Consider the following 23,497-nt stretch of genomic DNA (forward strand, 5'->3'; position numbering starts at 1 on the left):
CTATTTATTTAACTTATTTCACAATATTCTTTGATCATTGCTTCTTATTGCACTATCTCCTAACCTCACAGCCTATCTCACAGCTTATTGACATTTTATATTTATCTTCTTTTTCTTTAACATTTCTTTCCCTAACAACTTTCAACAATACCTCCGCTTTGGTGGTGTCCAATTTATTGTTCCAAAGTTTTTCCAACCTTTCCTTACTATCTTTTCCTGATACAGTAAACCATTCCTTTGTCTCAATACAATCCTCTACGTAGTGTTTCATGCTATCCTTACCTTCGTTGCAAAAAATACACATCCGCTTCTCCTTCTCTAACCAATACCTATTACCTGATTCTAAGTTACCACATCTTTAATTTAACAGAGCTCTGATACTATCCCCCAAGATCTTGCCTGTCTAAATTATCCATCTTTAAATAGCTGGGACCTTCCAAATCCTTGCTCAACTCCTGGTATTTCTTATTATACCTTGATTCTAAAATTCTATTTTCCTCTAACTGCCTCTGAACATATTCCTCATTTCTTTACCTAGATTCCTCCCCTCCCTTCTCAAGGCTTCCACAACCACAACACTCCAATCATTCCTATTAAAATATTTCTCCCTTTCCTTTCCATATCTATCATTCCATTCATTGCTTTCTTTATCTAACCAACACTTTTTAATCCACCTCTCTTCAATTGCTTCCCTAACCTTATCCGCAAACTTAATAGCCCTAATTCCTTATTCTATCCTTAGTTTGCTCGTTCCTAGTTCAGTGATGTGAATCCGGCTCGGTTTTTCGCGCATGCGCGCTTCCTCCACTACGCAAACAGAGCGACGCTCGGTCTATCGGTGTGTCGGTAGCGCTCGGCAGTGCCGAGCGAGAGGGAGAATATTACTCTCTCCTTGTCGCTCTCTCACTTAGCTTGCGCGATAGATGTTTTTACGCTGGAAATGCTTTCTCGGTATCTCGGCGTGAATCTGAGTTGCCGTTGCACGATAATCAAAGAGCGATCTTTGGAATAATGTAGAGATGTAAAAATAATTATTGTAATAAACATATAAAAATTGTAGTAAAAAATTATGTTGATCACTCTTGCAGAAATTTTCATGCTTTGACCTATACTCCTATTATTTTGACAATTTCTTTCTGAAAAAAATTCCGTAGAAGAGAAAACGCGTATTTTTTTATTTGGCCTACAATTAATATTTCCGAGTGTAATATTTGTAAGAAATTGTATTTGTCAATGACTGTTATACTTTTAAGTTAATTAATATCTTGGAAATATTCAATTTTTTCCATATATACGTATGAGATATTTTTCATTAACAAATATTTATATAAATACCATATTTTATATATTTATTTACGTCGAATAACCTGATATATATATATATATATATATATATATATATATATATATAATATCTTTCTATCTATGAGGTTTAGGTTTTATCCGAATAAATGAATCAAATTTGTTTCTCTGTAAATAAGAGATTTTATCTTATAATCGATGTTACTATTTACAATATATACACAAGTTACCAGTTACCTGTAAATAAGAGAAACGACAATTAAGGTTAATTATTCGTCTCTCTTTCACAACTCTTCTTTAATCACCTCTATCGTTTATAGCAATTGATTCTCTTTATGTAACCTTTTTATTCTCACACGTGTTCTCTCTTATATTTCTTCTCTCTGCTCAGCTGTTCCTTTAGTGCTCGACGGGACATCCAGCGGGTGTCATAGAAACGCGCGTGGAGCCTACTAAGCGCGCTAGATTTAAAGAGAGTGTACTCTCTTTACATATCCCACACAGCACACTTTATCTGAGGGACGTCCTACAGACATCATTTTGGGATATCGCAATAACCGCGGGACATCCCAAAATGGTCTCAGATATCCGGTGGATATCCAGAGGATGCACAAATGTCCGGCTATTTAGATCTTGCAGACATCTTCACAGGATATCCGAGGGAGGTCGAAAGATATCGCAAGATATCTTATAGCACTCGATAATTATAGCACTCGCGATATCGTTTGGATATTTTATATACAATGAAATTATGGTTTAACCAGAAAGGGGATAATCGTATACAATCGTGGACAGAAATATTGTTTCTCTTTTGTAATAAATTTCGGAATGTGCATTCGTGTTGTTTAATAAAAGAATTCTTCCATTGGAAAATAAATTGTAAAATTCAACAAACACATTCCAAAACGTATTACAAAAAAATCAATCTTTCTATCCACGATGTACATGCATGAAAAAATAAGTATATTGTACATTGCATATTAAATCTTTATTTATTAAAAAAATATATATAGTTTTTAAACAAAGTACCTCTAATTAAAAAAATACAATTAGTAGAAATAAAATACATATCACACGTACGAGTCTGATAAAGCTTTCGACCCCAGGTACAAAAATAGAGGTACATATATAAAAGTACTTTTAAACTTTAGAAAAAAGTTTTCCCGCACTATTATGCGATAAACGTTGCGCTGACGCCGAGCACAATATAATAAAAAATAAAAAAATAAAAATAAAAGGACATTGCGGTAACACATACATAGCATTGGTATTTCAAGCGTGCAATTGGTATACATTTTTTTCTACCTCGTTTGTCATTTAATCGACCGTGTCATTTACTCCTGCTGTTGACTCATTGTCTTTTAAATGTTGTCTTGTATGTCTTTCTTTAGCATGTCTTAACCAGTCAGTTATACACTTCTTGATTCCTTGTAGCGTTGCATCGTTATGCATCTGCATTATAGTTGCTGAAAAATTAAAGTATATATATATATAATCACTGTTTTATAAGTATTTAAGTGAGCAGTGGATAATATTTGTTTTCTAACTATATATGTCATACTTTGCAGAACTGTGTGAAACCGTGACTTGGAAAATTTCTCTTTATTTTGTTTTGCTCCGGTCCAACTATATTGCATAGCTACATTGTCCGACATCAAAATTCCCATAAGAGTATATGTTGTGTTTTTTACATTAGTACCTTTACATTTTGCAAATAGTCGTAACTGCAATAAAAAATGACATTATTAATAAAATTACTTAAAAATGACAGATATGAGCAAGTGTCTTTTTTATGTTTAGAATAAATAAGTTCGCCAAAATACTTAAAATCTTTACACAATAGTAATGTAGCTTTTATTTGACACTAATTTTATATAGCTAAAATCAACGTAACAAATATAAAAAAATTAAATATTACACTCACCACATTTTCTCTGTACTCTTTGTCCATTTTCCATTTATCTTCGGCCGCATGAAAATCTTCAAGCGTCTGTGCAGGAAGGTACTCGGGATGGAAATCAGTATCATTATTTACAAGGTCAGATATTGACGTTGCAGAATTCCGATTTATTTTTTCCACTACGTTCTCTAGCATTTTTTCGCATCTTTGTCCTCTTAAATTATTTTCGACGATCTGTTTTAATATGTCTTGTTGAAAGCTTAGCATAACTGCAACAGTTATTGGTATAACATAAAATATCAAATAGTATAATGGGGTGAGATTAATGATGTACAATATTAATATGTAAATAATATTCTAAATTAATTCTTTTACCTTTGCACGAGTTGCAATTGGTTTCACCAATCGCCATGTCCAATTCATAAATCTGACGCTTATAAGCGTCAGATTTATTGATATCTTTTTGCTTATTTCGTACATCAATATCTGGCTGTGTCACACGTGTCTTTGAAGAGGAACCAATATTTGAATCAGATTTTTTGCCATATCTTGCTTGTGGTGACATATGAAGAGGAGATAATCGCTTATTAGAGTCAGAAGATGTGTCGATATTTTCCTGTTCATCAATGTCTGGTTGTGTCGCACGTGTCTCTGAAGAGGCACCAATATTTGACGCAGATTTTTTGCCATGTCTTGGTTGTGGTGGCACGGGAAGAGGAGGTGGTCGCTTACTAGGGTTAGAAGATACGTCGATATTTTCCTGGAAATCAATGTCTGGTTGTGTCGTACGTGTCTTTGAAGAGGAGTTAATATTCGATGCAGATTTTTTGCCACATCTTGCTTGTGAGGGGTTGGGACGAGGTAAATATTTATTCGTAGACCCATCACTTTCACTATTTTCTTCCTCATTACTAAATTCTTTTCGGGCATGTTTGCGACGTTTTATCTTTGCTGCATCGCTATCAGTATCCGTAGAAACATCTGACGTTTTCTCTGCCATTTGTAATTTATCCATAGCTCTATCAAATGTACCTGCAACATTTGTAAGTTGCTCATAATCTGCCTAATCAGAAATGACATTATTTAATTATATAGTTCCAAGTTACATTAAAATGTTACAAACAATTAATATATGCTGATCGCAACTAAAACACAAGTTTCATATTACAATATATATTATAATAAGTATGTCTTACTTGCAGAACCAATTATTTTATCAATAGTAAATGTTTTCCAATTTTTAAGGGGCTTTTGCATCTTTTTCACAGAATTATAATAAGTTTTCCAATCAGCAAATGGAGGCCAGAATGCTTTTCTGTTATTGTCAATCAACCAATTGTGTGGAATGACTTGCAAACCATCTTCAAAGTCCACGATGTAGTAATTACATTCCTTAATTGTGAAATAACATCGATAAAATAAATTATATGTATTTATATTACAATACGATATCTGTTTGACATGTACACAGCTAATATATTATTTATGATTATAAATAATATATAAATTATTTTTATATAAGAGTGTTGAAACATATCAATGTATAATATTTCATGTAGGGTAATGTACCCTAAAGGTACATGTAAAATATTATTTAGGTTTATATAGGTATTTGTAAAGATAAAGTATTACCTGTGCGTTATACTTATTGACTTTGCTTAAACATGTTGAGTCCTGCTTCTTCATGTTGTTATATATTTAATATTAACAGCTGCAACAAAAAAAATTAGGTATACAAACGTACTCGCAATCTCCAGTAATACCGGTCACGGGAGTTTTATAAAAAACGACAGGATATTTCAACATATGCGTATATAGTAATAGATATTTCCAAACACGATAAATAAAAATTGCTAATTAGTATAATTTTTTAAGAAATGTCCGTGGTTGCTGTAACTTCCGCAAATTTTGAGATATCGATCTATTTCTAATTTTATTATATTTTTTAGTCTTTTTTACCCCTATTTCATATATAATTTTTTTAAGATTTATTTGATTAGACCCAGCTTTATACGCGATCAAAGGTCCATAATTTTGATCGTATATAAAGCTAAGTCTAATTAACCGAATTTAAAAGAATTATATATGAAATAGGGGTAGAAAAGACTAAAAAATATAATAAAATTAGTAATAGATCGATATCTCCAAATTTGCGGAAGTTAAAACTTCCTCTATGAGGAAGCCATGTGCAAATTTCTAATTTTTTATTTTTTTCTAAGAATTAGAAAAAAATGAAAAATAATTTAAACCTAGATTAAAGTTAATCTGCATTGGTGGAAATGGACATTAATGTTTTAACTCGCGTCGTGAATCACGCAATTGATGATCAAAGACAAAAGAGTTGATCGCGAAATGAACTCACAACTAAAACTTCCCTGTGTTTAAACGCGTTAAGAATTAAAACGTTCCGCGGAGAACAGAGACTACAGCGATAGAGTTTACGAAGAAAAATCCTTGTCAAAAGGGATGAGTGTTTTACACGGAAAATATTTTTATCATATTCGTCGGTCGGTGGTATCATTAACGCTTTTTTTGAATATTAATTAAACGAATTAGGCAGAATATGAGCGACTAACTAAAAAACAAAAATAAATTTTATAAAAACTATAAATTGCAGGTGTCAGGTTTTAATTTTATAAAATTCTTGAAAGATTTTTTTTTATGATATAATAATTTTTATATTAAAATACAGTAATTTAAATTTTACAGATGCTAATTGACATCAGTTTTTTTATCAATTGTTTTATACACATGATAAAAGGATCTATTCACATTTAGTGTGCAAAAGTATAAAATGTAATATTAGATTTCATTGACACCAACTATAAGTTGATGTCAGTTTTTCATATCAAATCTTTTGTACAAATGTTTAACATAATGAAGGGCGCGTGCATTTGGCGTCATTTATTATCATTTCCGAAAAGGTAATTTTGTAGATATTATTTCTTTTTTGAATAATATTATAAATAAATAATATTACTGTTCATTATATTTGATTAATGTTGGTATTAATACAAATAATAATTAATAATTGGTACACTGCTATTCGAGAGAATGAAGATATTTTTTATAATACTTAAATCTGAACCATTAAAAGACCATACCTTGGATATATTCGTTGTATATCTTCTGATATCTATACAAGAGAGAAGCTGTATACACTAGACGATATTTGTACGTGAAGCAAGGTGATGTGTATGTCAATATTATACACCATCGATCCTTCGTGCAATAGATTTTGCCTGAACAAGTTAGATCAGTGCGCAAGTTAGCTTTCGTTCTTTTTCCCTTCAACGCTAATATACGGTATTGCACTGTAAAAGTTAAATCATTGCAGGCAATTCAGTAATATAAAAAATAAACTATAGATATAATAAGTACGTAATACCGAACGGTGCGAGACCCGGAGATCACGTGCACCGGTATATAATAGCACACAAATTAACAAACGTAAGCATTAAAAGACCATACCTTGGATATATTCGATGTATATCTTCTTATATCTACACAAGAGAGAGCCTGTATGCACTAAACGGTATTAATACGTGAAACAACGTGATGTATATCAAAGTTATACACCATCGATCCTTCGTGCAATAGATTTTGCCTGAACAGGTTAGATCAGTGCGCAAGTTAGCTTTCATTCCTTTTCCCTTCAACGCTAATATACGGTATTATTGCACTGTAAAAGTTAAATCATTTCAGGCAATTCAGTAATATAAAAAATAAACTACAGATATAATAAGTACGTAATACCGAACGGCGCGAGACCCGGAGATTACGTGCACCGGCATATAATAGCACACAAATTAACAAACGTAAGCATTAAAAGACCATACCTTGGATATATTCGATGTATATCTTCTTATATCTACACAAGAGAGAGCCTGTATGCACTAAACGGTATTAATACGTGAAGCAACGTGATGTATATCAATGTTATACACCATCGATCCTTCGTGCAACTTCGTGCAACAGATCTTGCCTGAACAGGTTAGATCAATGCGCAAGTTAGCTTTCGTTCCTTTTCCCTTCAACGCTAATATACGGTATTGCACTGTAGAAGTTAAATCATTGCAGGCAATTCAATAATATAGAAAATAAACGTATAAATATAATAAGCGTAGACTGAACGTAAAACGCGATACCTGGAGATAACGTGCCACGTGCCCCAATGATGTATTTCCCGCGTACCGCGACTACTCGCTGAGATAGAAAGAGAAGGGAGTATACTGAAGTATACTCGTGTGCACTCGGGTGACGTTTCCGAACGCAGACTAACCAATCAGAAGCGTTACGCATTTTCTGTTAAGCTTTTGATTGGTTATGCGGAAAATGCCATGGGACGCCACTCTTACTGCTTACGTTTTGATTATGCCGGTCAGTACCTCGGTACACGTTATCTCCGCGGTATCGCGTCTTACGTTCGGTCTACGCTTATTATATTTATACGTTTATTTTCTATATATTATTGAATTATCTGTAATGATTTAACTTCTACAGTGCAATACCGTATATTAGCGTTAAAGGAAAAAGAAACGAAAGCTAACTTTCGCACTGGCCTAACCTATTCAGGCAAGATCTGTTGCACAAAGGATCGATGGTGTATAACATTGATACATCACGTTGCTTCACGTATTAATACCGTCTAGTGCATACAGCTCTCTCTTGTATAGATATAAAAATAAGATATATACATCGAATATATCCAAGGTATGGTTTTTTAATGCTTAATACGTTTGTTTGTGTGCTATTATACCGGTGTACATAAATCTTCGGGTTTTACGCCTTACGTTTGGTACGCTTATTACGCTTAATTATATAATATATTTATTTTTTATATTAATAAATTGCAGACTTAACTTTTACACCACACAGTGAAATAATAAGTACTACACCGTATATTAACACAATTGGTGCACAGCATTGTCATTTCTTTATTTGCAAAAAGTGAGTATTTATCATGCGCAATTAGCTAAATTAAAAAATATACATATAGAATATTTAATTTCTTTTTTCCAAGTATGGATTATTGTTAATCTAATCTGAATCTAATATAAGCAGAAAATGTTATGTTATACAAAATGTGTAAACAGTACTTTTTGTTTTTTCTATAGTTGTATAAAGATACAAACATAGCCTTAAATTAACTCTCATTTATTTTTACAGGAAATTGAAGCATTTATTCAAAAATGAATAAAAAAAAATTAAAACATGTGTCTGAAATTTCAAGTCGACAATTTCGTCGGCGTGTTCACAATACTGTGATGGAGATAATAGACAAGATTGAAAACAGGGCTACTTATGAGAGTAAGTAATTTTCCATTTATTATATAGTGCATGAACAACAAAGAGAATGACGCTTGCGTCAACTTGTGTCGTTAACTGGAAAGCACCTAATGTTTTTATTGAATTAGAATTGTTAATTTGCAACTATATTCTTTAGTTTTAAAACGCTATATGATAATAATGCATGATTCCTGCTTTACGTTTTAATTTACAGGTATAAGTAATCAGAATAACAATAATGTCCCATTAAATTCTGTCTCATCAAATGCTACAAGTGATACAGTAAGTATTCATTATAAGTATTCTTTTAGCACAATACTCAATTCAAGCAGTTCTTTCTAAAACAGTACAAAAGCATATTAATATTAATGTAAATAAATTTTTACAGGTACGTGAAGAAGATACTGCAAGCAATTTGCCTATACTTTGCAATGATTTGCATACTGACAATCCATCTGACAGTGATAATGAATTGTTAAATCATGGAATGTGTGGATATGAAGAAAATGAACGTAGATGTTTGGCTACATTACATTCATCATTGGAAGAGAGTGAAGACAGCGATCAAGATGAGGCAACGTCAGAAGTAGAGAATTTCTTAAGGAATTGGACTGTAAAACATTTAATCAAGAATATTGCTGTTACAGACCTTCTGTCGCATTTAAAAAAATATCCGTACTTTTCTACTCTTCCAAAAGATGCCAGAACATTGTTACATACTCCGCGAAAATGTAATACTATAGATATAGAACCCGGTAAATATTGTCATTTCGGCATAGCTAATGGTATAATGGACACAATATTAAATGATGATTTGAAAAGACAAAAATGTAAATTGCAAGGTGTACAAATAGCTGTAGGTATTGACGGTCTACCCCTTTGCAAATCATCATCTAGTACATTTTGGCCAATTTTAGGTTCTGTACTTCCTAATGGATCTGTCTTTATCATTGGAGCTTATCATGGAAATTTTAAACCTAAAAGTAGCAATCTTTTTTTGAGAAATTTTGTACATGAGGCATTATTTTTGTATGAAAACGGAATTGAAATAGATGGCATAAAAGTTCCATTTTCTATCAAATACTTTGTCATGGATGCACCAGCAAAATCATATGTTCTGAATGTGAAAGGGCACACAGGTTACAACAGTTGTACGAAATGTCATGTTAAGGGTCTCAGTGACCATAGACGTGTATATTTTTTGAAAAAAAATGCACAGAAAAGAACTAATGAAGAATTTAGATTGCACGCGGATTTAAATTATCATTTGGATAGGAGTGAATTAGAAATTTTATTAGACATTGATCTGATTAAATGTATCCCTCTCGATTATATGCATTTGATCTGTTTAGGTGTGATGCGTAAATTAATGTATTTGTGGGTGCACAATGATGGTAAGAAAAGAAAATGGCAACTTAGCGCAAATCAAATTCAACATATGTCAGATGTTCTACTAAAGATAAAATTGTATGTCCCAAGTGAGTTTCAACGCAAACCACGTTCATTGATATTTTTAAAACAATGGAAAGCGACCGAATATCGCCAATTGTTGTTTTACACAGGATTGGTAGTTCTCCGATATGTATTGCGTGAAGATTTATATCAGCATTTTGTACAATTGCATGTTGCAGTTAGAATTTTATCGTGCAGCGATCTTCATGAACATTTAAATTATGCTCAGCTTCTTCTGGAACATTTTGTAGAGTCATTTAGTCTTCTTTATAACAATTATTTAGTATCACATAATGTTCATGGCCTTATACATATTACGGAGGATGTTAGACATTTAGGAAGTATAGAAAATTTTAGTGCATTTCGGTTCGAAAATTTTATGCACTTTATCAAAACATTGATTCGTAAAAGCGAGACACCACTACAACAGCTTTTTAACCGTTACAATGAAATTTATAAACGTTATAAAAATGATAAGCATAATATAACTAATTTAGATAAATTAGTACCTGTACAATCTTCTGCTTACAACGACGTCGTACCAGATGGATGTAAAAATCCTTTATACAGTAAAGCAGTATGCAGTAATTTTACATTATCAATTAAAGAAGATGCTAATAATTGTTGCGGTTTAGAAGATGGTAGCATTGTAATCGTTCAGCAAATAGCATGGCATGTACAGCTGAATGATTACATAATAATAGGAAAACGATTTCTAAGAAAACAAAATTTTTATACTACTCCTTGCGAATCAAGTTTGCTAGATACTTACGTTGTTTCAAAATTAGCGTTATCAGAAAACACAATATGGCCATTGTTTAAGGTAAACCGAAAATTTTTTATAATTCCGTATAGAGATGACAAATATGTTGTCCTTCCATTATTACACAATGACAGTGATTAATTTGATAATAACTTTTATTTTGTTAAGTATTGAAACTTATTGTTGAAACTTTTTTAAAATGTGTATCAACATTGTGTAATAATAACTTTTATAATGTTCCGTATGATAAAAACGTTATTTTTTATATGGTATTAAACAAATAGAAATAATATCTTTGTAATTTGAATTAATAATATTTTCTTTGTACTTCCTCCTTTTTCTCTCTCCCCCTTTTTCTCTCTCTCTCCCTCTCTGTCTATAAAAATTAATGAATTAAGATATATAAAATAAGTAAAGACATTTTATATTTTAAATGTTTTTACGATTTTCGTAACTATAATATGGATTAAATATAAATATATTACATAATACAATACTTTCCAAAAAATAGTGTTTTACATTTTTCAATTATAGAATTAATTATGTAATTATGAAGTTAATTCAAAAATATATGATTGTATAATAATAAATGACGTGCAATTAATCTTTTTATAGTTTTAAGATATCTTATGCAAAGCATAAGATATCCTAAAGGATATCCTTCAGAAGATCTCGTAAGATATCTTTATGCAAAGCCAACGGATATGGCAGAATATTTAGATATCCTGAGATCATAATAGGATATCTCACGATATCTTATTGGAATATCCCGGGATCACCTGCTGTGATATCCGTGGGATCGTATTTGGAAATCTTGGTCAATTTGGGATATCCTCAGGATACAGTGTGCTGTGTGGGTATTAATGTATCTTTACTTTTCCTTTCCAACCCTCCCTCCTCTTCCTCCCCGCCACCTAATTCTTCTGTTCTAATGTTAAAATCTCCTATAATCACGAGCTCTCTGTCTAACTTTTCAATCCAACTATCTAGAGTCTCTTCCATCTTGTTCCATCCTTTCCTATTATATATTGATATGATGTTTGTTATTCCACCTTCCTCAATTATTTCTGACAAAACTAACCCTTCCTGTTCTTTCTTAATCAACTCTGATCCTTTTTCCCCCCATCCCTTTCTTTTACTTAAAATAAAACCTCCCTTTGCCCTTTCTTTCTTTTTAACCCTAGTAGCATTACTACACTTTCAAATATGTGAATCCTAACCTCACTTTAATTGTTTCCCAACTATCAAAATCAATCCATGTTTCACTCAGACTTATAAAATCAAACTCTGTAATATAACCCCAAAAATCTATATCCTTGTTATTTATTCCCGCCACATTCCAAAAAAGAATTTTCCTACCTCTAGTCATCGTTTCTCCATCCTTCCCCTTCTTCCTACCTTCATCCCTTCCTTTCCTTTTATCATCCCTTTTTCTTATCTCTACCACCTTCTGGCTCACTTCGCTAAATTTTCATTTACTCTCTCTTCAACATTTCCTGCCGCTTGACTACACCCACTACTATTTCTAACCTCAAAATTCTTCGATACTTCCGCCCACGGTTTCCATATCCCATTTATTCTTACTCTCGCAAAACCTACCTTAACATCTTCCCCTTTCCCTTTCTGTACCTTGATCCATTTATAAATTTCTTCTTGTACCTTCCTTTCATCCCAGGTTAGATCATTTTCAACAAAGATATTTCTACCTTTTAGCTTGTACTTATTCCTCATTACTTCTTTCTTATCCTCATCCTCCAGTTTAACTATGGAAACCGAGCCACTTTTTTTCACATTAATGACACTACACCTTACGCCTAATTTTTCTAATAAAAATTTCTGCGCCCATACCTTCCATCTCTTTCTTGATCTAAATTAGTCTCTTTAATTACTACGTTATTCTTTCTGTCTTCTTTTTCTTTAACTTTCATCCATCTCTTAAGCGTACCTACCTCCCTAACGCTTAGCTTATCCTCACTTATCGCAGATCCCGCATAGCTACTTCCCTTTCTACTCCTACTTCTAGAAAATCTGCTCTCGCTATCACTTCTCTGGCTTTCACTTCCAATATCTGTATCGTTCTCCCTATCTTCACCTCTCTCGGATCGCTGCAGCCAGCCTGTCTATCTATCTTCCAAATCAATCAATTTACTTTCAATCATCCTTAATCTCTCTTTGTTTTGTCCTTCCTTACCTTTCCTTTCCTCTACGTATTGCGCAAGACTTTCTTTTACCTCCTCAATTTTACCTACCTCCTTGGCTATCTGTTCCTTCATTTCCTTTATTTCATCTCTAATTGTACCTATATTGCGCTTCATCTCTTCATCTCTAAATGTCACTGTTTTACCTATCTCAAATTTGCGTTGTTTACCATCCGCTTTGCTGTCGATCTTACTTCTTCCTACTTTACCTGCTTTACCGACATCGCCCGCGTTCGGTGAGTTACGCGACGCCATAACCTAATGGCTATCGCTCGCTATTCCGGGACGAAATACGCACAGAAACAGCTACTTCTAGACCTGCCTCCACTTACCCTTATACAGAGTCTTCCAAACTCCTTACCTACTACTCTACACTGACGCTCGCTATTCTCTATCTACTCAAAGTTCGCTTAATCATACCACACAATCTTTCCACACATCCGCTCACTTACACGCCCTCTAACCAAGTCCCCATATATGACTATATAAAGTTATACTTAAAGAAGTTTAGCCATTTAATGTTGTTCAAGATTATATTTCCATTTCTTATATGACCATATATAATTATATATTTACTAATATGAACAAATAAAAGGTATTTTTTCCCGAGTATATAATCAAATATGCTCATATATGGCTATATACCGGGTGGGGAAAAAGTCCAGGACCGGTGAAATATCTCGAAAACAAGACATTTTAGGAAAAAACATTTTGTACAAAAGTTGTTTGGCTCGAAGGGGCACATAAGACGGTGCCATTGGTTTGACCTTAGATGGTCGTTTAAAGCTCAATGTAAACGACACCTTTAATTTCTTAAATGAAAACCCCTATTTTTCAATGCATATTCTTGTAGCTAATCTCGAGAGCTTTTCAAAACACTATAATAAAGTATTTTTTTATTAAGAACTTTTGGAATTATAAGACTTGAAAGTTCTAGTATTTTGACATAAAATACAAAATATCTTGTAAAACATTAAGTTTTCGGTAATGTTACCTTAACACTTTTATGCACAAAATAATGAGACTGTTTTCGTATTTATGATAGCTGAGTATGTTCTCGGCGGAGGGTCGAAAGACTATCGAACAATGTGGTAGGATTCTTTATGAAACAGAACTTTCAAGCCTTAAAATTCCAAAAGTTCTTAATAAAAAAATACTTTATTATAGTGTTTTGAAAAGCTCTCGAGATTAGCTATAAGAAAATGCATTGAAAAATAGGGGTTTCAATTTAACAAATTAAAGGTGTCGTTCACGTGAGCTTTAAACGACCGTCTAAGATCAAACCAATGGCACCATCTTATGTGCCCCTTTGAGCCAAACAACTTTTGTATAAAACGTTTTTTCCTAAAATGTTTTGTTTTTGAGATATTTTACCGGTCTCGGATAATTATATACTCTCATATATGGCCATATAATATTGTTTAAAATTATATTTTCCATTTCTTATATGATCATATATAATCATATATCTTCTAATATAAACTAATATGAATAAATAAGAGGTTTTTTTCCCGGGATACTATTTGTGATGTGTGGTACGTGTCTGAAATAAAGAAAAATTTACTTTCGATTGGCCGTACGTCGAAAAAAGATGTGAGTAATTTTTGAAGAAGGCGGAAAAAGAGTTATATTTTATAAAAGCAATAAGTTTATTGTAGATGGCTTTAGAGAAGATGAAAAACTGTATAAACTCAATTTCTGGCCTGCTTGTAAATATAATGAAGCAAATGTTAGTACTAGCAGTTCACTGATGGAGTGGCATGAAAAATTAGGCCATGTTAACTTTCAGACTCTAAGACAAATGATTTCAAATTGGTCGGTGAATGATTTGAAGGTTTTTAATTTAGATATTCCGTTTTGCAAAGGGTGCGTTCTAGGCAAACAGCATAGAAATCCTTTTTCAAAAAATAAGGCTATTAGAGCGAAAAAGCCGGGAGAATTGTTTCATGCTGATCTCTGCGGAAAAATGAGTCAAAGTTCTATTGGCGGAGCAAATTATTTTCTTTTGTTAAAGGACGATTTTTCTAAATACTGTTTCGTTTACTTTGTTAAAGAAAAATCTCATGTTTTAAAAGCTTTGCAAAAATTCTATGCTGATGTTAGAGCTGATAATTGTAATGTAAATTTAATGAAAATTAGAACTGATTGTGGTAAGGAATTTTGTAACAAAAATGTCAAAAAGTTTCTGCTGTCTAAAGGGATAAAACACGAACTGACCACACCTCGCGGTCTTGAACAAAACGGGTATATTGAGAGACAAAATAGAACCGTAGTTGAATCAGCTAAAAGTATGTTACATGCAAGAAAACTACCGCTATACTTATGGGCTGAGAGTACTGCTACTGCAGTGTACGTTAAAAATAGAACTGCAACGAATACTCTAAACGGCAAAACTCCATATGAAATGTAGTTTGGAGAAAAACCTTCTGTTAGTCACCTGAAAATTTTCGGCAGTACATGCTACGTTCACATTCCCAAGGACCAAAGAAGCAAGTGGGAGATGAACTCTACAAAGATGATGCTGATAGACTATAGTGACGGAAATAAAGCCTATAAAGTGTATGATCCAGCCCTTCAAAAATGTTACGTAAGAAGAGATATGGTGTTTGATGAACGACTTTTCTCAGATGATGTGGTAGTTGTCGACAATGATAAAAACGATGTCGATGACGTGAAACAAGGTGATTCTGAGTATACTGACGAGCTGAAAAAGTCGTTGAAGAGAAATCTAAAAACTCCTTTTTTTGTTTCCCATAGGAAGAGGGGAAATGCCTCGCGCATTCAACCGGCGGCCGGCCACCCGGGATATGTGGGGCTTGCACCCACTAAAACCCCTTTTCCTGAACTAGTATACCACAGGATACGCAATCACGCAGTTGACAAATTCCAAAAGAAAAGACAGTTCAAAATGTTAAGGGGGGAAATCGTCGTCCCCAACCACACCATCCACGAGATCCTGCTGTCTTCTTTTCTCGTCGTCCTCCTTACGCCGTAAAACCCTCTCGGCGAAAGTAGAAAAGGCGTTCCAGGACTTGCGAGAGTCACAAATCAATCCAACGACGGCGGCCAGAGAGAGATCCTGACCAAGGACCGCCGTCAGCTCCCCACGCTCCAAACTCCAAAAACCACACTCCGCGAGTGTGTGCTCCGAGGTATCCTTGGCACCGTCGAATATCTGCAGATCGAGGTTTCCTCTTTCCCGATCCTATGGAGGAAAGCCCCGAAACAGCCGTGACCAATCAAAAGTTGGGTTATTCGAAAGATAAGGAACCCCGAACGTCGGTCGAGCCAAGGTTCCAAGTTCGGCACAATCGCATCTCTAGTTCTCCTTTCAGGTAGGTTGTCGCGCGCAAGGTAGACAGCCTACTCTCTCCTGAGCGCCAGCCATTCCACTGCGCGCTTCGCCGCCGGTGAATCCACAGTATACGTGCCGAGATCCTTGAGTTCACAAAGACGATAATATATTTGTTTCAGGTATGCCGCATACAGATGTACCGGCGGGATCCTCGCTAAAAGAAAAACCGCCTCATATGAAACCGTCCTGTAGGCCATAACAGTGCGCTGAACCGTGAGTCGATTTGCGCGTTGTAGAATCCTTTGTTTGTTACCTGAGCTAGAGAGCTCGTCGGACCAGATTGGAGCCGCGTGCAAAAGGAAGCGTGTGCTAGTAATGGCACAACTGAACATTGATCGCTTATCGTAGAGCTTGACAGATCTGCTCAGTGGGTGTTGTCACGTTGTCGTAAGCTTCAAAGTAGCTTTGAGTGGTCAGACTCCCGATTGCGCATGCATGTTCGTGGCTCGTCTCACGACCACGGATTTGCACGCCTGCACGGTCCGAGTCTTCACGTCACTTCTCGAAGTACCGCGATTTCCAAATTGGGGGGTAAATCGAATAGGTCAAACGAGGTAATTTGTCGCTTCCATATGCACGACATTATTATTGTTTAAAATGTAAGAAAAATAGGAGGAGAGATCATATATCGGAAATAAAGCGCGACTGTGTTCGTAATAAATAAGTCAGATCGAGACATGTTAGATGGCGATACGTGCGTCGTCTTGTGTGTTCCCACGCGATCTGCGCTGGACGCATCGTGATTTGAATGAAGTATTGTATTGCGCGTGCGCGAGGAAGAAGCGTGCGATCCTACGACGAACGGTCGAGCATTCGTTTCCGGGCGTTGGTCGAGGTAACAACGTGCTCGTGCTTGAGACGTACCGGTGTTAGAATATTCGAGAAGCGAGAATCGTAGCATTGACAAATACCGATTATCGTCTAAACGACGTGACTTCTGATATCTGCTACCTGTATAGCAGCTCTGTTCAACGATAAACAGACCTTACGAAGCATACGCTACGAGATTATACCGGCTCAGAGACAGACCACGCCTTTATAACTGCGTGCAAAGAAGGAAGGACGATCCGCCATTACCGTATCGTCGTATCTCACAAAGGAATAACCGCTGTTGAACGACTTGAGATGTTTGTTGGCCTATCAGAAAAGGAAAAAGGGGATTCTTATATTAAGAATCTATTTAGTAAGCAGCGATTTCTACAGAAAAGAGGTAACTTTCAGATTTCCGGTAACCATAGATTCTTTTCGGTTATCGAGAGTCACTCGTATTCACGAGTGTTACGACGGATTAATATTCCCGTCTCTTCATAGCGATCGTTGTACCAGATTTCGTGAAAAGTAAAGGAGGCTAACGTTCTCACATAACGATGCCTATTGTCTGCCAACAAACCTGGCTTTACATGTAAAGATAATATCTATTCGAATCTGAGCTCAGTAAATTCTTAGATTGATTAGTTTAAGGTTGCAACCGATATACATAAGATAATCTTCTTACATCAACATGTAATTAATTAAAGTCCACGAGAAATAGTGGTCATTTTGACTGAGAAACACTTTCTGTTTATATAAAATTACTTACTTGTGTTACAAGTAGTTAGATTCTTTACGCCATAGATTGTTTCGAATATATATAATTATATTCCTTCACACGTTTACGTATATTATACTGTATTCATTTCGACCGATGTAATGCAACGACGATTACCGATAAGAAGTAATTATAGATTGATACGTCTTTTCTTAGATATTGGGATATATATATATACAAAACAGTGAAATATAATATAGTGTATAACTTATTGTACATTCTCTATTATCTTCTGATTTTATGAGTTACTTCCAAAGATATTGGTCATTCGAACTAGAAGGAAATTACATTACAAAAGTTAATGCGACGTATCAATCTATCCATCACATATTCTTTATTGCTATGTATTTATGCTTATTTATCTTGTATAACAAGTTATTTTATTTCATGTATTATCTGTTTCATACGAATGGTCTAATTCCACGAACTTATTACGATGTAAGTTATAGTCTTACAAACAATAGTTGAAGTTACATACAGTCCAGAGAAAGATTAAGAGAATATTACTTCATTAAAGAAATCAAGATACAAAAGTTATTTTATGATGTGAATATTGGAAAGCGTATTTTAGTTTATGCAAATTGACAAAAGGATCATTCGTCTGAGAAATATTATGTATTATATTACTTGCTATTTATTTCTTTGTATCATTACTTCTTATGTGTTGTACGAATACTGATAAGGTTTTTGGCAGTTTTCCTTATCCATGCAACAAATGTTGGTATTCTGTAATTATTTCTGCCAAGTAAAATATATGATCTCTCCCTCGAAAAGTAAAGTGTATGTGTCGTTTCATCTACTCATTAAATCTAAAGCCTAGGCTCCTGCGCGAGCTTGTACGAAACAATTATGCTATAATAAAGCCTGCGTTTGTTCTCGATGGGGCCCCTCAAATTAGGGAGGACACCACACAAGGCTCTACTAACTTTATTGACCTTCTCAGCAATATATGTGAAGTGTGTATTAAAGGCCCACCGTTTATCTATGTAAACTCAAATATTTCATAGAATTCATGATCTTGATTCTAACTCCTTCAAATTCAAGAAAGGAGTTAGGGGGGGCGTGACCAAAGAACATGGCCTCTGATTTAGGCTAAGACACGCGAAGGCCTAGGAAACGGATGTTACGGATAAGGATCCTTTCCAAACATTCCACAATAAGAGCGCATGCAGCGTCGAAGTCGTCTTCAACTACGATTAATAAATCCACTTGTCCGGCTTGGCGTTGACTATATAGTCTTCGTTTAGAGGAGTGACCGCACAGGTCCACTCGATTGCGGCTTGATACATTTCTGTATCCATTTTGCGATAATTCCAACGCGGGGACCGCCTGGGTACGAGATCCTCAAACGAGGAATCGGAAATACTGAAGGTTATGTAAACATAGTCCGACAGGGATTGCACGTCGTCGCGGACAGCCCAGCGGCGGATTCCCAGTAGACTAGGTGTTTAAAATGTAAATAGAAATGGAGGAGAGATCATATAGAGATATTGTGTTCGTAATAAATTAGTCAGATCGAGACATGTTAGATGGCGATACGAGCGTCGTCTTGTGTGTTCCCGCGCGATCTGCGCTGGACGCATCGTAATTTGAATAAAGTCGCGCGTGCGTTAAGAGGAAGCGTGCGATCCTGCGACGAACGGTCGAGCATTCGTTTCCGGGCGTTGGTCGAGGTAACAACGTGCTCGTGCTTGAGACGTACCGGTGTTAGAATATTCGAAAGCGAGAATCGTAGCATTGATAAATACCGATTATCGTATAAACGACGTGATTTCTGATATCTGCTACATGGATAGCAGCTCTGTTCAACGATAAACAGACCTTACGAAGCATACGCTACGAGATTATACCGGCTCAGAGACAGACCACGCCTTTATAACTGCGTGCAAAGAAGGAAGGACGATCCGCCATTACCGTATCGTCGTATCTCACAAAGGAACAACCGCTGTTAAACGACTTGATATAATGATGGTCTATCAGAAAGAGGAGAATAGATTCTTTGTTTAAGAATCTATCAAACAAACAGAGATTTCTTCAGTCTAAAGGTAACGATTAGAATTCTGAAAACCATAGATCTTTATCGGTTATCGAGAGTCACTCGTATTCTCGAGTGTTACGACGGATTAATATTCCCGTCTCTTCATAGTGATCTTGGTTACAGATTTCGTGAAAAGTAAAGGAGGCTAACGTTCTCACATAATGATGCCTATTGTCTGCCGACAAACCTGGCTTCACATGTAAAGATAAAATCTATTCGAATCTGAGCTCAGTAAATTCTTAGATTGATTAGTTTAAGGTTGCAACCGATACATATAAGATAATTTTCTTACTTTAACATGTAATTAATTAAAGTCCACGAGAAATAGTAGTCATTTTGACTGAGAAATACTTTAACTTTGTATAAAATTACTTGCTTTATTATATTCATTATTTTCGTCATAATTATTTAGCTTTATATGTATATTATTACATTCCTGCGCATGTTCGCGTATATTATATTATCTTCGTTTAGAAATATGCAAGGTTGAAACGGTTATTGATAAAATAACTATAGATTAATACGTCTTTCATTACAAAAAGGAGATATATAGATATATATATAAAAGATGATGTATAATATTTTGCATATTATCGACTATCTTCTGAGTTTGTTGAATACTTCCAAAGATATTAGCATTATAAATAGACTGAAATTACATCACATAGTTTAATACGACGTATCAATCTATCCATTTCATGTTCTTTATTTCTATGTATTTATGCTTCTTTATTTTGCGTGATTATTTACTTTATTTTATGTATTATCTGTGTCATACAAACGGTCTAATTACAGGAATATAATACGAAGTAAGCTATATTATAGTCTTACAAATACTAATTGAAGTTACATCCAGTCCTGAGAAAGATGAAAAGAATATTACTTCTTTGAGAAATCAACCTTCGAAAGTTATTATATGATTTGAATATTGTGAAGTGTATTTGATTGAGCAAATTAACAAAAGATTATTCGTTTGAGACGTATTATATCTTCTATGACTTGCTATTTGTGTTATATGTATTAATTCAAACCACTTAAATGAAATTCACTTTGGAATACTTATTTGTATTTGACAATATATGATCTCTCCCTCGAAGAATAAATTGTATGTGTCGTTTCATCTATTCATAAAATCTCAAGCCTAGGCTCCTGCGCGAGCTTGTACGAAACACTAGGGAAAGCCCACGTGAGGTCGATAATCGAGCCGCATGGGCATTAAAGTCCCCGCAGATTAGCAAATTATGTTTATTTGATATATTTGAGCACAGGATGGTAAGCTTGTCAATAAAACTAGAGTACCCATTATAGTCTGTATTGGGGACATATAACAGGAAACAACGCAAATATCGCCGTATTTGATTATGACTGAAAAGCAGCCCTTGGCGAGCAAGACCGCAGAATACTTCGCGATTCGATTATTGATAAAGCGGCCAGACCGTTGCTACTACAGAAATATTGCTGGGACCTCGCCTCTAAGAATTCTACGCGCGCGACCGTCCATCCAATCTTTAATTTCCTAGAGGAACTCGCTTTGATAGCAGCGGCCAGCGGGCATTTTACTCAAACAGAATTTAAACCGTTGCGCATCAACAATATTGATAATGTCCGTCTTAGAAATGGAATCGTCGATATTCCAGATTCACATCTCACTCGTTGTAGTGGGCCTGTTGATGTGGGCAACGGAACCTCCCAATACTTCCTTAAGTCTTTTGGACAGAACATCGGCTCCATCCTCACCAAGAATTTCAATTATTATACCGCCGTTAATTCCTCGACGTATCTCTGAATTTTTGATACCAAGGGTATCGAGTTCGATGTTATTTCGCGCATTTTTCAGGATATCCGCGTATGAAGTTTTCGGATCAAGGCTGGTGATGGTGATTGCCGCTGATTTGGGGGGCCTACGTCGGGGAACCCCGCGAGGGGTTCTGCCCGTTCCACCAGATGTCATCGCGTTCCTCGGTATAGGACCACGTCGGGTTTCGTGCTCCACATCGCCATCAAAGTTCTTGGGGGGCCTCCTTATAAGTGTTTCTAGATATCCGAACTCCTTGCGTATCTGCATCTTCAGACAGACCGTCCAAATGTGCCGCAAGTCTCACACGTAGCTGACGTTTACGATCGGCCAAGTAAGTCATTTGTTCGTTGATCTGACTGATTTTTTGGTCGAGTTCCTCGCTTTCCACCTCTTCAGGATAAAGAACAACTCCAGAAGAGCCAGTGCGTGTTCTAACTGGTTTTTCGGCTTTTTGAGCAGAAAAATTGTTTTTCTTACTCTGCCTGACACTGGAAACCAGTCGCTTAATACCATCTTTCCCAGAACGGGAGTCTGTGCCAGATCCACTGGTATTCGCATTCGCATGTTACCCACCAACAGTCGATTGCTGATCATCTTTGGTTTTACTTTCACCCGGGGAAGGGGGGAAAACTCCGACCGCTCCCGATCTTGATTTATCTCCTCAGATTCTACAAGCGGAGAAGGCACCGTCCTCCTCTGAGGGGATCGCGGTGTAGACGAAGGCAAATTGGAGGCAGTAGATTGGCCACGATGGGGCTCGAGCTTCTTTCTCAGTTTATTGTTTTCTTCTTCCAAACGGGTATTGCAAGTATTGGACAAAATCGATTCAACGTTCTCGAGTCTAGACATTCGATCACAAAGAACCTCAATCTCCTTCCTGACGTTAATGTTTTCTTCCTTAATCAGAGATTGCTTCCTCTTGGTTTTCTCCTCTTCGCGCTTGAGAACCCGAAGCTGCGCGGAGAGTTCGGAATTTTGGGCTTTCAGAGAGGAAACATCTCCATCCGACTCCAATCTCTCGAAGAAAATGGTAAAGATTTTCGAGATGTTTATTAGTCTACGCTTAATAGAGTCACTTAGGCTGCGTTTGCTTTGGACACTTTCGTGCTGAAAGCATCACTCCATCTTTTTTCAACATGTAATGAGCAATAAAGATAGACTGACGCTTTCGGCACGAAAGCGCCCAAAGCGAACGCAGCCTTAGAGGTCCCTGAAAGCTTTTACTTTCTACTCGAATCACATCAATCTTGTCAATGAGTTCTGACGTAAAGATCAGATAGTTTGTCAGTATCCAAGTCCTTCAGCTTGTCTGTCGGTATGACCTTCATTCTGCCATCCAGAGAAGTTGTCAAAAGTACCGGGTTTCTCACTCTAATGCGAGACGCTTTGAGCTTTTTCTTAAGACTCTTAGCCAGAGACAATAATTCCACCGAATTTTGGGAATGTGGAGATATCTCCGCTTTCCTTTTTGATCTTCCTTTGTTTTTTATTGGAGTTTCTTCTTCCGAATCGGAAATAACTATCGTATTTCTATTCACCGAAGAATTTTTGTCCCGATTAACAATGGGCGTAGAGTCCTTATCGTCCACATCATGACCACGCCCCGTCTTCATATACTCCTCGTTGTCTGTATCATGACCGCGCTTTGTTTCCGATTCAGGATCAGGAGAAGCAGGTCGTTCCAAACAATCAGAATGCAGGATGTTTTGAGCGATCGCAAGGGCAGGGCTGGTGCCCGGCGACTCATGTCCTATCATGTCCTCACAGCTCACGTCACTAGCGGTGTTATCTTTACTTATTAATTCGGTAGCCGT

General features: G+C 35.7%; 2 protein-coding genes and 1 long non-coding RNA gene across 5 annotated transcripts in view; 2 read left to right on the top strand and 1 right to left on the bottom strand.

Annotated features, from left to right (window-relative positions):
• Nucleotides 1–23,497, top strand: part of LOC139823859 (uncharacterized) — a 315,960-nt gene that overhangs the window by 89,047 nt on the left and 203,416 nt on the right. The window lies entirely within an intron of this gene.
• On the bottom strand, nucleotides 1,800–7,186 carry LOC139823865 (uncharacterized). Its single transcript, XM_071796350.1, has 9 exons — nucleotides 7,042–7,186; nucleotides 6,674–6,884; nucleotides 6,307–6,516; nucleotides 4,835–4,913; nucleotides 4,399–4,594; nucleotides 3,578–4,234; nucleotides 3,227–3,471; nucleotides 2,864–3,026; nucleotides 1,800–2,768 (listed from the first exon to the last, which is right to left on the bottom strand). The coding sequence occupies exons 4-9, from the start codon at nucleotides 4,886–4,888 to the stop codon at nucleotides 2,620–2,622; spliced, it is 1,464 nt and encodes a 487-aa protein (XP_071652451.1). The 5' UTR covers nucleotides 4,889–4,913; nucleotides 6,307–6,516; nucleotides 6,674–6,884; nucleotides 7,042–7,186; the 3' UTR covers nucleotides 1,800–2,619.
• LOC139823863 (uncharacterized) lies at nucleotides 7,744–11,565 on the top strand. 3 transcript variants are annotated; one of them, XM_071796346.1, is made up of 5 exons: nucleotides 7,744–7,915; nucleotides 8,059–8,152; nucleotides 8,372–8,512; nucleotides 8,706–8,773; nucleotides 8,880–11,565. In XM_071796346.1, the coding sequence occupies exons 3-5, from the start codon at nucleotides 8,395–8,397 to the stop codon at nucleotides 10,845–10,847; spliced, it is 2,154 nt and encodes a 717-aa protein (XP_071652447.1). In that variant the 5' UTR covers nucleotides 7,744–7,915; nucleotides 8,059–8,152; nucleotides 8,372–8,394; the 3' UTR covers nucleotides 10,848–11,565. The 3 variants fall into 3 exon arrangements, with proteins under 3 accessions (XP_071652447.1, XP_071652450.1, XP_071652449.1); XM_071796349.1 differs by lacking the exon at nucleotides 8,706–8,773; XM_071796348.1 differs by lacking the exon at nucleotides 8,059–8,152.

This window comes from Temnothorax longispinosus, unplaced genomic scaffold (genome assembly GCF_030848805.1).
Source record: "Temnothorax longispinosus isolate EJ_2023e unplaced genomic scaffold, Tlon_JGU_v1 HiC_scaffold_20, whole genome shotgun sequence".
Classification (NCBI taxonomy): Eukaryota; Metazoa; Arthropoda; class Insecta; order Hymenoptera; family Formicidae; genus Temnothorax; species Temnothorax longispinosus.